The 14,516-nt window shown below is 48.1% G+C and overlaps 1 protein-coding gene across 1 annotated transcript; it reads left to right on the top strand.

Moving 5' to 3' along the window:
• Nucleotides 1-2,114: 2,114 nt before the first annotated feature.
• Nucleotides 2,115-14,516, top strand: LZTFL1 (leucine zipper transcription factor like 1). Its single transcript, XM_081159567.1, has 10 exons — nt 2,115-2,268; nt 3,498-3,622; nt 5,553-5,747; nt 6,978-7,038; nt 8,062-8,133; nt 9,517-9,582; nt 9,959-10,036; nt 12,123-12,299; nt 12,978-13,081; nt 14,093-14,516. The coding sequence occupies exons 1-10, from the start codon at nt 2,266-2,268 to the stop codon at nt 14,109-14,111; spliced, it is 900 nt and encodes a 299-aa protein (XP_081015693.1). The 5' UTR covers nt 2,115-2,265; the 3' UTR covers nt 14,112-14,516.

Below are 14,516 nucleotides of genomic sequence, written 5' to 3'. Positions count from 1 at the left end.
AGAGTAGGGTGGAAATGTTCTGCCTCACAGCTGGAATTGTTTGCTTTGGTGATCAACCCAAGCTAGTAAACAGCCCAAAGCACAAGTTCAGCCTTTTCAAGAGCCAAATTCATCAGTTTAAGACCAAAATACATGTTCATATTTGCTGACACTATTTAGACAGCTTATATAACAACATCCAACTCAGCTGGGTAGATTGGCTAAAAGTGATATGACATCCTTGGTACAGAAGATTTTAGATTAAAATAGGATTTTAAATTAACACAATGAGCTTATTTGGTTTTGTAGAACAACTTACAAAATCCCTGAGCCACAAACATACGCACAAATGAAATATCCACCCACTGCTTTCGTCCCCTCATGTCAGTAACACTTAGCAAGCACAGGAGTTTGCCTGTAAGAAAATACACTTACATTTCCTTAGAATGCAAATTGGTAAACAACTTTATTTTCTTAAATGTCATAAAAGTGTTTATGAAATGCTTTGTCTTGGGTCCACAACACCTATTCAAGTGAGCTGCTCTCTGTGTGAATTCAATGAATATCTGTTGTAGTAAGAAAGAAGATTGTAAAGATCAGCTACTGGAATGGAATGTGTCTAGCCCATGGTAGGCACTAAATGACAACTTTTATGATAAAGTTCGACACACTGAACAGAAATGTGAGAGATGGACGGTAAAGCAGAAATTTAGCCGAGCTTGGAGGGGCTCATGATGGGGGGGGGGTGTTGAGGACCTGCCCCTGCAGACCTCGCAGGGAGACAGAGATTCTGCCAGCATGCCCCCGGGAGGCCAAAGTGAAGTTGGGCAGGAAATGAAAAGAAAAATGAAATTATTGACCAGAATATAATTAACACCCGTCGTCCCAGAATAGTTCACATCTGCTTTCTGGTTTTGCTCTTGAAAACATATTTGTGTTAGTTTCATCCCAGACTCAGGCTTCAGATGCCCCCACCCAGCCTTCTGAGGTCTTGAGCATGTGACCCTGGCACTCGGTCTCTTCGCCCACAAGGTGGGTGGGTGGAACCAGATCTCTAACAGCCTTTCCAGACTTTTGGGTCCCAGTTGTGATCCATTTTAAGTTGCACTGTGTAGTGGCCAAAATCAACATAAACCCCAAAAGCCTTATCTAACTTACTGTATCTGTTCATGAGTCAGGGCGAATGCCAAATACTTCTCAACCTGAAGCTCCCCAGGTTCTTAGAAAGCTACCCCTCTGTGCTCCTTGTTTCCATGCGCTCAGCTCACAGCTCAGCTCGCTCCCCGCCTCCCCAGAGACAGTTTCCGTCGCAGGGGCCGCAGCGGTGCCGGCCCGCCGGCCCGCCGCCCCCCGCCGCCCCGCGCCCCCCGCCGCCCCGCTCCCCGCCCCCGTGTCTGCGGTGTCACCCTGCACCGTGGCTCTCGCAGGGCAGCGCCCCCTGGGGTGGCCCGCGACCCCCCGGGAGCGTCGGCGAGGGCGGCCGGCTCCGAGGCCCCGAGCGAGACGGCGATTCAGTTTCCGGGGCGAGGCCACGGAGCGTTTCCAAGCCTCCCTGCTGATTTTTGGCATCAGTTTGAAATTCAGTACTCTTTCAACCGCTTCGTTAGCGATGATTTTTTTTTAAGGGGAAAAACCCTTAAAAAAACCCTTTTGTTACAGATTAAAAGAACAAACAAGAATATAAAAGAAAAAAATGGGCGCGGGCGGCGAGAGGGTCGTTCAAAGCTCGAGGCGGGCACTTGGCACCGCCGGTGCGCCGGCCAAGCGGGAACTGCTGGTGGGAAGAGAAAGTCTGGGGGGTGCGCCCGACGCCCCAGGAGACCGTCGAGGGGCCGGGAGTCAGCCGTCGAGGACGAGCCCCTCGGGGCGGCCGGGCTGCGAGGCGGGAGGGCCGAGCCCCGCGCCGCAGTCCGACCCCAGGCTCCGAGGCGCCATAGAGCCTGGAGTCCCCCCGGCAGCCGCTCCCCTCCTGTTACCATCGGCAACGGCGGCCGGCGGCCGGGACAGCGTGGCGCGAAGAGGCGGGACTTCCTGGTTCTGAAAGCCAATGCGCATGCGGAGGCCAGCCGGTCGCAGGGCACTTCCTGTCGCGTGATCTTAAGGACCAATAAACGTGCATAACTCCAGGGTCACGTGCCTCCGTTTCCATTAGCAACCGGAGGCTTCTAAACAACCCGCCCGCCCTCCACATCCGCTGCGGCCCAACCACCCTCGGTGGTCCCGGGCGTGGCGAGGCTGCGCCCGACCTCTCCCGGCGCTCGAGGCCGCTGACTCCCGCCCGCCGCCATGGTGAGTATCCGGCCCGCTGGCGCCGCTCCGCGCCGGGGCGTGAGCAGTGGCCGGGGCTGCAGACGCGGAGCGGGGCCCCGCGGTGATGGCGTGGCCTGCCCCGGTCTGAGCCCGCTCCCGGGCCTCCTTGAGGAGGGGAGGCCGCGCCGGGTGCGGGGGCCTCGGCCGAATCCCCTCCGGGATAGGCCTGGGCGAAGCCCTCCCCTAGCAGCCTCGCTCCGCCGCGTCCGTTAGTCCTGCCCCTGGCTGGGGTGCCCGGGCCAGGTCGCACCTCGCAGGCGGGGAATGGAAAGAGCTGGCGGGACCGGCGAAGGGCGGGAATCTCATTCGTTTCCAAAAACTCCAAGTTTTTACACACACACACACACACACCACACACACCCCCTTTGGCAGCATAAACAATTATGTTAAGGAGCCGAGGAGGGAGAACGTGGTTGGATCCAGCTCTCTGATGTGAAAATGACCTTAAGAGTCCAAGACCCCCATTTTACAGCTGAGGGAACTTGGGTGACATTTGTTTTGTTTTGACCTGTTGAAGAGAGGCCCCGTTTTCCTGTGTGCTAAAACAGCGTCGCTATAAAATGAAAAAGAATTTCATGCATCTTTAGCTCATAGTTGTCAAGCTGTCATCTGGTTTAAAATCAAGACCAATTAATGTCTATGTCAAAACCAAATCTATTTTTTGAAGCTTCATTAGGGGGTGAAATTGAATTGGTGTAGGAGAAATTCAAAAAACAATGGCTTAAAGAATACGGAGGTTTAAACTAGTCTCTTGCTTAACTGCAGTCTCTCTGCTCATCTCAGGTGAGTGGGTCAATGCTGTTCCATGACGTCATTTAGGGATACAGATCCCTTTCATCTTGCTGCTCCCCCAACCCCTAGGGCATGGTTGCTGTCTTCATGGTTCAGCCTGGTCACCACCTCCTCCAAGCCTCAGAGAAATGGGGTGTGGCAAAGCCCACCCCCGTGTCTTAAGGCCCAGGCTTTGGAAGTAGCCCTCATCTCTTCTGCTGACACCCATTGCTGAGTAGTAGTCATGTAGCCACAGCTGACTGCGGGGAGGGCTGGGAAGTGTCCCCTGGTTGGGCAGCCATGTACCTGGGAGGAAGGGAAGAGCAGAATTTAGTGGCCATCTGTCAGTCTCAACCACAGGATATCCTGCGCCCTCATTATTGGTTCTTTTATTGCAGTTTCAAGACTAATGATTAAATTACTTCTCTCTCTTTCAGGCAGAGTTGGGCCTAAATGAGCACCATCAAAATGAAGTTATTAATTATATGCGTTTTGCTCGTTCAAAAAGAGGCTTGAGACTCAAAACTGTAGACTCCTGCTTCCAAGACCTTAAGGAGAGCAGGTATCAGAGGATTCTAAGGAAAGTCAGTGGGAACATGGATCCTTCTGGTAGCCAGTGTGAGGAGGCTGTAAAGGAGGCCATACAAACCATTGCCAGGGTTATCATGATCAGTTATTCACTGAGAGCGGCTACATAGCCTTGTGGATACGTGAAACTCAAACTGTGGTGGGGGCAGTCTGTTCTCAAACATGCACATATGATAAGGGGTTGCCGCGTTTCAGAAGGGCCATCAGGAAATTGTGGAGGGCTTATGGGTCGGTGATTGGCTTATATTAAAGATTCCAGAATTTTAATTACTTGAGTTATTAATTAAGAGATTAGAGTCATAAAATATAACAGCAAGAAAACATCTATGCAGTTCATATTGAAGAGTTAGGGAAAACAGCAGGAAATCTTGAAAAGCTTGCTGACTGGTACCAAATTGTTAGTTGACTTTGTAGCAAGAGAGGATAATTAGTTTGGCTGGGCCAATAATGGAAGATAATTAAAGATCATAGAAAATGTGTGTTTGATCCAGAGAATAATAGGGAGACCAAAGAAAAAGGCTGAATAATAAAAGAGACATCAGATTACTTTGGGACGAGACTGTGGCACACCTCAGTGTCAGGTGAGACGTGAATGAAAAAGGCCTCTGAGTGAGCTGCAGCTGTCATAAGCCATGAATTTCACTGGGTAGCAGAGGCCTTCCACTGTATACCGTTATCTGTTCCCTTCATTAATCTAACCTGGAAATCTGGTTTCCTAGCCCCCAGCAAAAATAAGCAGCAATTTAATTGGAGAGGCTGTGGGACAGCCAGTGGAGGGAGGCACTTTACTACCCACTTCGTGCACCTCAACTGCTGTTCTTGATAATAACTCGGGTTGCCAAAAAAGAGCAGATTTGTGAAAGCAGATTTGCTATGTCCTATTAAAGAACATAGAAAGATTGTTAATATATTTAGTAAGGACTTCCATCAAAAGTAGTCCAAGTTTTGTTTTTTTCTAGCATGTCTAAATTCTGCTGGCTAGATGAAACATTAAAGAATGCTAAGTCCAATAATATTGACTTGAGTATAACTGTGATAAGACTTCCATGCCACTCCCTTCTTTAGGTCCTTTTGGAAGTGAGGAGGATAGCCCTGGGGGGGGGGGGTGCTCTTCATCTTTGAGCATCTGAGGGATGGGGACTTTGAAGGTGGAGGCAGGGAGAGCAGAGGACTGTGTTACTGTGAAACTCGTTGGAAGCTTTCTCCAGGATTCAGCTGTTGGGCATGTTCTTGAGTGAGCAGATATGATTGTGGGGTTGTCAACCTCAGTGGGACCGTGAGCCTGTCACCTCCACCTCCTGAGCCCATGTTCCTGCCTGCAAAGTGAGGGATTGAAGAAGGCAGACCCGAAGTTTCCCCAGCCCAAGCACTCTGTGAGAGATGGATTTTTAATGCTCTTGCTGATGATGATGTTCACTTTTATGGGGTGGCCAGTGGTCCATGGAGCTTTAAGAGAAGTCAGGTTTGTTTGTTAGTTTGTTTTTCTTCAAGTCCCAAGAATGCTAGGAGAAGGGATGTACAGTTACCACCAATTTTCTCGTGGGCATTTACTGCTGTGTGAATAGTTCATACAAGCATTGAAATGCTACACAAATGCTAGAAAGAAAAAAATTACATCTTCCAGGTGACTTTTGAAATTACTAACTGTGCTAAGACTGATTTCAGTAGAGAATAACAAGGCTTTAAACTGAAAAATTAAAGAAGGATGAACCACGGTTTACTCGTTTAAATCGCCACCGAAATGTGTGCAGCTTCGTGGTTTTCACTCTGCTTGATTCACAAGGGAGCTGGCTCCCAGAGAGAGTGTCACAGTAACCCGTCCCCCTCGATGTCGGCGTGGGTTTCTTAGTTTTACTTGGTAAATTGTTCTTGTTCACGTGGAAGTTTGGGTGGTCGCTTTTCAGGCTGGTGGATGAGACGTTCACCATAGACGAGGTGTCCGAGGTTCTGAGCGGGCTGCAGGCCGTGGTGCACAGCGAGGTGGAGTCGGAGCTCATCAACACGGCCTACACCAACGTGCTGCTTCTGCGGCAGCTCTTCTCGCAGGCGGAGAAGTGGTACCTCAAGCTGCAGACAGATATCTCTGAGCTAGAAAACAGGTAATAACATTTGTACCTACAATTAGGACAACAGCAGCCTCAGCACGTTAGCGCGTGTCTCTGCTGCTGCTGTTCTTGGGGCCGGTGTGTGAGAAAGCTTGGGCTGGGCAGCAGCAAAGCGTTGGGTCCTGAGTGACCTCTTAGGTGCCACTCGAGGTTCTCTGCTCCTCCTGTTTCTGGATGTGATGGGACATTTGAGATGTATGAATTGCCTTTCAGACTGTTACTAATCGTCCCCTACAGTATCTTTGTTAGCCTGAGTGATGTAACAATAACTCTTTAGAGATAGGCCGACTAGGAAATAAAGATTATGAAACATTTGAGGAATTAATTCAAATACCATCACTTCAGACTAGTAATATTGGAAGTTTACTTCTAAATAATTACATTTTAAATTATACACTTACTTTCAAAATGGCAAATGTAAAAAAAAATTTATAATCCAAACAATATAAAAAAGCTCATTAATTTAAACAAATATGCTAAAATCGGCAAAATTGAGACATTCTAAGGAAAGTCATGCCATCAATCAGGAGAGCCTGACCTCTAACCCTGGGAGCTGGTATCTAAGCACAGTGGCAGCATGTGGGCCCACATGGAGAGTGTTGGCCAGCATGGGGTAGGGCCCCCCGTAGGGAAGAAAACCATTTCGCTTCACCACTGTCAGGGTACTGGGGAGGCAGTGAGAGACTGGCCTGTGAAGGAGCTGGAAGCGCAGTGGCTGCCGGCCCCACTGTAGCCTCTTGCACAGCCGGCTCTCACTCTCCTTTACAAATACGGGGAGCTAACCAGGCGGCTCCCCAACCTGCCGTCTTTCTGGAGATTGTATGACTTTGTCTGTAAGTGCCATGCACTACTGCAGTTCCACTTTTGCGAGGCTGCTCTATTAAAATCAGTTTGTCTTGAACATCTACTAGCTATCGAGATACGTTATATGACAGAGCAGTCCCCCATGGCACCTCAGAAATACAGTTAAGACAAATTTCATACGTATTTGTTTTAACATTGTAGTTCCAGCGGTCATACTGTCCACTCTGGGGGGAAAATGCTCGGTGTCGGGAAACTCGGAGCTGAGGCCACGGGTTGGGATTCTTGAGCATTAGTGACTCAGTACCACCTTTGACACGGTGTAGTGCTCACCTGCTCTGTTCTCTGGCAGGTAATGGATTGGTACTAGTGATTGTATTTAAAATGTATTTAAATGTTTTTATGTTTGCTTTTGTCTTCAAGAGAATTATTAGAACAAGTTGCAGAATTTGAAAAAGCAGAATTTACATCTTCCACTAAGAAGGTAATTTTTAGTCATTTTAAGTTCGTTGTCTTAATAGCCAGTGTTTAAAATCCCCAAGTTACTCAGAGCGTCCAGAGGTTAAAGTGAGAAGCATTTGATTTAAGAGCAGAATTGAAAAACTGCCTCTCAGATTTTCAGGCAAAAGAAGAAAAGCTTTGTAATTAACTATGAAAAACTTGTTTTTGTCCACTATTGCACACGCACGCACGCACCCCCTGCCGTCACCTGACTCCAACCATATAAACGCTCCGCTCCAATGCAGAGCACAGGCGTTGGGGTCCGCCACACCTGGGTGTGCGTCCTGGCTCTGTCACTCCCGAGCGGCGTGACCTTGAGCAGCTTACCTGAGGCTGCTGAGCCAGCCTCCTTTCCCTCACGTGTCCTGTGGAGACCATACTAACAGTAGCTACTTCTCTTTTTAATCCTCTCGTCATTTGCAGTGACTACTTAGCATTACCCCATAAAACCCCCCAAATGCTGCCGAGAGGAACCCATGAGCATACAAAACAGTTTTCAGTTATTTCTTTGGAACTATTTCTGGCTAAGACATTTCTGGGTCAGAGGGAATGGGTTCTTTTGTTGTTTGCACACATTACTAAACTGCCAGAATATTTGTGCCAAGTTAGTCTTCACCTGCAGCGTAGTTGCCTAAAGGTCATCAATATTTCAGTTTTCCCAGAGTCACATTTCATGCAGGAAATGTTTCCACTCCCACAGGTTAAATGAAAAGATAATTTTTGCTCATCTTAAATCTCAGTCCTGAGATGCTAAGATTTATACCTGCTCTGGCTTGGAGCACCTTCCCTCCTTCCTCTCTTCCCTTCTTTCCTTCCAAAGATATGGGGATGCTGGGTTTCATTTTTGTCTCATTTGTATTGGGCGCTGGGACATAGCAGGGAACCAAACCAATGAGAATCCATCCCCCGGGGATCTGACTTCCCAGTGGACATGTTTACACAGTGCTCTACTTGTACGTGATTTATTCTGTGCTGGTTTTAGTTTGTTTTCTGCACTTCCTTTCAGCCCATCATAGACATCATAAAGCCAAAACTTACTCCCCTTAACGAAGGTGGGACAGCAGAGCTCCTGAACAAGGTAATGTCACCATCATTCTGGGAAACGCAGACCCTCTGTTCTGTCCCCCCGTTGCCTGCACAATTCTATAGAGTGGAGACCCTGAGGGGGAGGAGGTTGGCTCAGGCTTTGGTCCTCGGAGGGTGATTAGTTCCTTGTTTTTTACTTTACGGTACCGGCGGCCCAGAAGAGGGCATATCTACCTCCCAGAAAGTCTGAAACAGCGTTTTTTTCTAAAACAACGTGTTTCAATGGCAGTTGACGTTAAGTATTATTTTATATTAGTTTCCGGTGTACAGCGTAGGGGTTAGACATTTATATAGTTTACAGAGCAATCCCCCGATAATTCCGGCACCCAGCGGCGCCAGGCGTAGTTATTGCAGCATTACTGACTGCACTCCCTGTGCTGTCCTTTACATCCCATTGAGCAGCTCCTGATGCATCTTTTTGCAGTGAAGGGCGTGGAGTTTTGGGCATCATTTATTCATGGGCATTTGGAGTTTATAATCTGTGATAATAGTAAAGGGAATTTTATTAAGAGGTTTTACAAATTAATTACCAATATACAAATAAAGATCTTTCATGACTCCTATACTGTCAACATTATGCTAGATCTTGTTAGATAAAAGCCAGTATAACACCTGGCCTTTTGCCCTCAAAAACTTCAGTCTCCTTGGGAAGGGAGACCTGATGTTCTGGACACAGAGATAGGGAAGCACTCGTGTGTGGCCGCAGGTGCCACAGTTCTGTGTGTGACAGCAGTTGAGGACAGTCTTTTGGGTAAGGCGGTGCCCAAGCTGGGCGGAGGAGTCAAGACAGGTTAAGTTGTCAGAGGGAAGGGAAGGGGCGTGACGGGCGGGGGGAATGGGCGGCAGGCGGAGGCGGGGAGAAGGCGGCCTGAGGGGACAGCGCAGCGCTCCGGCTGGGCCATGCGTGTGCTGAAGCGTAGCAAGAAGTGAGACCGGACTCCAGTGACAGCCGCTTGTGAGCCGGTGTTTGGCTTCAGCTCAGTCAGAACCACTTAGGGGCTCGGGCACAGGGCGCCGGGATGAGCCCGCTTTCGGATCATGGCCGTGGAGCCCAGTGTAGGCCGAGAAGAGACCCAAGAGCTGCAGGGTCAGCGGGGTGAGACCGCAGGGGAGGCGCCGGGAAGGAGGCCAAGAGCAGCGGCTGAAGAGGGTCCGAGGCTGCGTGAGGAGCTGGGCATATGGAGCCGCGGGGACGCCGGTGCCAAGGCTGGTGGCTGGGTAAACGGGGGTGTGACCAGAAACCAGGGCATGTAGGGTTCTGGTCTGTTAGGTCATTTAAATTTAACTTAAAAATGACGTTTTTAAATGAAACAAATAATGTCAAGTATTAAAAATACTTTGGCTAAAATAATAAAATTTGAATTTACTCACAAAGGAGATTTTCAGACTTCAAGAGGAGAATGAGAGATTGAAGTCAAGGCTGAAGACCACTGAGACGCAGGTAACTGAGAAACACTAACAGACTCACGGGAAGAGTAACTTCCAGACCAGCCCTGAGCCCTAAACCTGAATCCTGAGCCCTGAGCCCTAACCCTGAGCCCTGAGCCCTAATCCTGAGCCCTGAGCCCTAACCCTGAGCCCTGAGCCCTAACCTTGAGCCCTGAGCCCTAACCCCTAACCCTGAGCCCTAACCCCTAACCCTGAGCCCTGAGCCCTAACCCTGAGCCCTGAGCCCTAATCCTGAGCCCTGAGCCCTAACCCTGAGCCCTGAGCCCTAACCTTGAGCCCTGAGCCCTAACCCCTAACCCTGAGCCCTGAGCCCTAACCCCGAGCCCCGAGCCCTAACCCTGAGCCCGTCTCTCTCTTCTTGCTTACAGGCCACGCACGCGCTGGACGAGAAGTCCAAGCTGGAAAGGGCGCTGCGCGATTTGCAGCTGGAGCAAGGAAACCAGAAGGTGAAACCGGGGCAGCGCGCTCGCTATTGCGGAACAGTCGTAAACTCAGTACTAAGTCCCAGTTACTGTTCCTTACGCCGGCCCCTCTGCATTGCCACCCTCCGCTCCTGGCGCTGTTGCGCTGGCAGGGACATCTTGTCCGGGAAAGGCCGGTGGGAACCAGCGCCCATCCCTCTGTCTGTCCTCCAGGGCTGGGAACAGATACACAGCTCCCAAGTCCGGAGGACTCATTGGCATATAAGAGATTCTTAAATATATTTTTTAAAAGTTTTCCGCCTTTCACTTTGACATTCCAGTTGCAGAGAGAAAAAAGAAAATGAAGAGTTTTTAGTTAATTGTGTTTGTATGGGGTTTTATTATATAAAGCCTATTACCTAGTTTGCTTCAGTGGGTGTGGTAATATAGGACAAATGTACCTGTTAGGAACCTGCAAGTCCGTCTGTGTGTAGCAGTGCCTGTGTGGTACCGTGAACCAGGCCTGTCTGGGGGTGATGCCCGCGGTGCTCTGCCCGCTGGGAGTCGGCGTGTACGCAGCTCTGCTCCTGGCCTTCCCCTGGAGGCTGATGCACAGGGTCTCGTGTCATGGGACCATCTGAGTGACTTTTCAGCGCAGCACTGGCTTTTCCATTGGTGGTACTGTCGTGAATGTTCGCTTCACTGGGCTCCTGCTACACGTTTCCTATGGAGAATTTCTAATATGTAGAGAAGCATATAAGGCCCCCAGGTACGCCTCACTCACTACCAGTCATCGGGCCGGCCGGGCTGCTTTCACATTTACCTCCACTTTCTTCCCCCACTCCTGCTTTTTTGAAGCGAATCTCAGACTTGCATCATTTTGTTTGTAAATATCTTTAAATAGGAGGCTACTTCTTGTATGGCTAAAAAAACACAAAGGAAAACACATATGATTTTCAGTCATTATATACCAAGGACCACAGATTTATGAAACAGAGCTAAATACTCTAGAACAGCTTGATAATTTCCCAAAAGAAAAACAGTTGCACACAATTTTAGATGATGAATTTGTTTTAAAAGCCATTTTACACTTTGCTCCCATTTTACTTTTAAGATTTTGGCAAAAGCAAAATGCATATATGTCTTCACTAGTTGGAACGAAATAAAATCTTTTTAAGGACTGGATTTCAAAAACAAGTGAGGACTTTTTCTTTTGTTGACAGTGCTGCTTCATCTTCATACTTAGCAGCTACAGACCGTTTTCCTGTCCTATTAATGCAACTTTTCTTTCTATTATACTTTTCATCCAGTCAAAAGCAAGATCCAGGTAGAGGGTCCAGCTGCTTGTATTATGCTGACAAAGTGTGCAAACATGTGCATATGCATTAATATAAAAACTTAAATCCGGTACATTTAGCAGACGATAAAATCAGTAAGTGTTAATTATGCTCTCATTATATTTTATTGTAAATAATGACTAAAACATGTCTGTTACTTTTTTTAAAATATGTTTTTATTGATATCAGAAAGAGAAAGGAAGAGGGAGTGAGAGAAACTTCGGTCAGCTGCCTCCTGCACGCCCCCTACTGGGGATTGAGCCCGAAACCCGGGCATGTGCCCTGACCAGGAATCGAACCTCGATCTCCTGTACATGGGACTATGCTCAACCATGAACCACACCGGCCAGGCTGCCTGTTAAATTTTTGATATAAATGTATTAATTTTATTATTCTTCCATGTGTATCATGTAAACTACTTCACCAGGACTTTTTTAAACTGGACTTAAAACCTATTTGCCATCCCAGCACTGAGATGTATAATCTTGTCAAATTTAGGATCTCACCTCTGTCCTGGTTCCCTTGGGAATCCCAGCAGTTCATAATCATATTTTGCGTGTTGGAAAGTCAGTGAGCCTACGCTCTGCCGTGTGCAGGACACTGCGCACTGAGGGCTGAGGGTGAGCAGGGGAGCTGGCAGCGCCAGGAGCCAGAGCGCAGGCTGGGGAGGGAGGCTGGTGTGCACCTGAACACAGCATCATGTGCCTTCGTCTCCTGTGATGGTGAATCACCGTCTAGCAGTGACCATTTAGGATGTCAACGTGAACTTATGGTCATGCATATATTTTTCATAGGATTGTATAAAGGCCCAAGACTTGAGCGACTTGGAAAACACAGTTGCCGCTTTAAAGAGTGAGTTTCAGAAGACACTTAATGACAAGACAGAAAACCAGAAGTCCCTGGAGGAGAGTCTAGCAACAGCCAAGCACGACCTACTCAGGGTTCAGGAGCAGCTGAGCATGGCTGAGAAGGTCAGATTTGTCTGCAGATGTCCAGTTAAGTGGGGAGCGCAGTGTAGAGGAAAAGTGTACTGGGGGAGCACTGACAGCTGCAGATTCACGTTTTTCTCAAGGTGTTAACCAGTATGTGTTCTGACAGTTTATCCCTTCTGGGCTCTGAGATTCTTCCATCTTTAGCCCTAAACTATGTGCAGTAATAAAGATCTCCACTCCTGTCGTGTGGTGGAATATTCTCACATGGTGGCTTGCCCTTCCTGCCCATCCCTCCCAGCCTGGCAGAGGGATGGGCAACCTTTTTTAAAAAGATTCTATACCTTTTTCTTAATGTATATGAAATATGTAGTGGACTGAGTGCTTCACTTTAGGGATTAGAACACTTAAGAATTTCAGAGCAAAAACTTAAGAGATGGTGTTTATTTTACCTGAAATTCATTTACTGTTTCAAATAGAGTCCCATGTCCAGGGCACAGTATGTTTGAGCTATTTGCTAACATATATTTGGAGAAACTTCACTATTTTATTGGCTTCTCTTTAGAAAGAATGTATTTTTAAAGTTTTGATACTCTTAATTTTATGTATGTTTTTTTAAAGAAATTAGAGAATCCTGTAAGCAGAATATTGGTGATTTTCATCAGCTCTGTCCCTCCTGTAACTTTCTCAGTAGTGAGCTCGCATTTTTTCACTGCACAGGAATTAGAGAAGAAATTCCAACAAACAGCAGCCTATCGCAACATGAAAGAGATTCTAACCAAGAAGAATGACCAGATCAAAGACCTGAGGAAAAGGCTGGCAAAGTATGTCGTGCCTGCGTGGCCCTGGGCTCTCCCACTGGTTGAGGTCTGCTCTTCATTAAACCCGAGCTGTGTCCAGAGAGGTCCAGCTGTGGGTAGTTGCTGCATTTGAGGACAGTGGAGGAGCTTTGGCCTCGCCTCGTCTGTGATGCCCACCCGGGCTTTTAGGTTCAGTGAGACCCGTGGACTCACTTGCGACTGCTATAGGCTCCTCTTGGCAGCGGGTTCAGGTAGCAGGATATCGGGCGGGAAACACCGCCAGCTTGCAGGGCAGCATGGGGCATTTCTCCTCCACAGTGTCCTTGTAGCATCCAAGACCTGGTCGTACTGTGCCCTCAGGTGACAGTTTAGGTGCAAGGAGTGAGATCCGTGCAGATGGATGCCAGAGCTAGTGTGGCTGAGAGGTCTGTGCTCACATGGAACCGCGTGGTAGGGACCCAGGCAGGGACAAGTGCAGGTACAGGAGGTCCCCGCACAGAGGGAAGTCTCAGGTCGTGGCCCCCACCACGTACTTAGAGTCTGCTCACTGTCCTCCTGGTCCAGGTGGAGTCTACTCATCAGGGCCACTTTCGTCATCAGCGGTTTCGTCTGGAAACTCAGCTGACATTTTATCTTGATCAGGGTCCCAGGGGAACAGAGCTAGGAAGTGAATCCCAGATCAGATCTGTCCTTTGAGAAGGGGCTTGTTAACCCTTTACTCACATAGCCGTACTAGCTAGCGGTGCTGACCTGACCATTTAGACTCTCCTATCGTGGGCTGAATGCTGCACATAGAGACTCGAGTCCGAAGGGACCTTAGCAGTTAAGCGGTCCGTTCTCCCTGCTTCGGGAAGCCCCTCGAGGTCACCGTCAGTCTGCGTGTATCCAGCTCCCACCGCAGCCGTGATGTAGCGTGAGAGAGGCAATATTACTGGGTTAGTCCCTAGAGATGTTTCAGGTCAGCTCACTTAACACTGACAGCAACAAAAGGTGTCCTGAGATTATGCCCTTAATTTCATTTATATCTCTTTCCAGATATGAACCCGAAGATTAAACACTGAAGAAAATTTCATCTGAAGCTGCCAAATAGACATCAAGCGGTCTCGCCTCAGGCATGTATTCTGAAGACATTTGTTGTACTCTCTCTGTTTATTTTTCTAATATTTAGACTTTGCTTCTACTATTTAAAACTAGAGTTCATGTTGTCAGTTGCCTAACTGAAAAAAGAGAAAACAAAAAACTGGGACTTCCTTGCAGTAGAGGAGAGAGTTTAGTGCGGGAGCAGAGGCTCATCCTCTGTGCTGGTCTGAAGAGCGCACCTTTTTAATGAATGTTACACTAGCAGTGTCTGTACTGGTGCATTCCCAGGGTGCATGCAACTAGAGTTCCTGAAGGTAGTCTTTACAAATAAACCTTATTTTTAAAATGAAACCCAATTCATTTTCTCTATTTGACCATC

This window comes from Miniopterus schreibersii (assembly GCF_964146895.1).
Source record: "Miniopterus schreibersii genome assembly, chromosome: 15".
Lineage (NCBI taxonomy): Eukaryota > Metazoa > Chordata > Mammalia > Chiroptera > Miniopteridae > Miniopterus > Miniopterus schreibersii.
This window is presented reverse-complemented; position numbering and strand designations above follow the sequence as displayed.

Bases quoted from the DNA above. Each gene is read 5' to 3' on its own strand.
- LZTFL1 (XM_081159567.1), top strand. The intron at 7,039-8,061 runs GTAATTTTTAGT...ACTTCCTTTCAG, and splicing joins TTACATCTTCCACTAAGAAG to CCCATCATAGACATCATAAA. The intron at 10,037-12,122 runs GTGAAACCGGGG...TATTTTTCATAG, and splicing joins TGGAGCAAGGAAACCAGAAG to GATTGTATAAAGGCCCAAGA.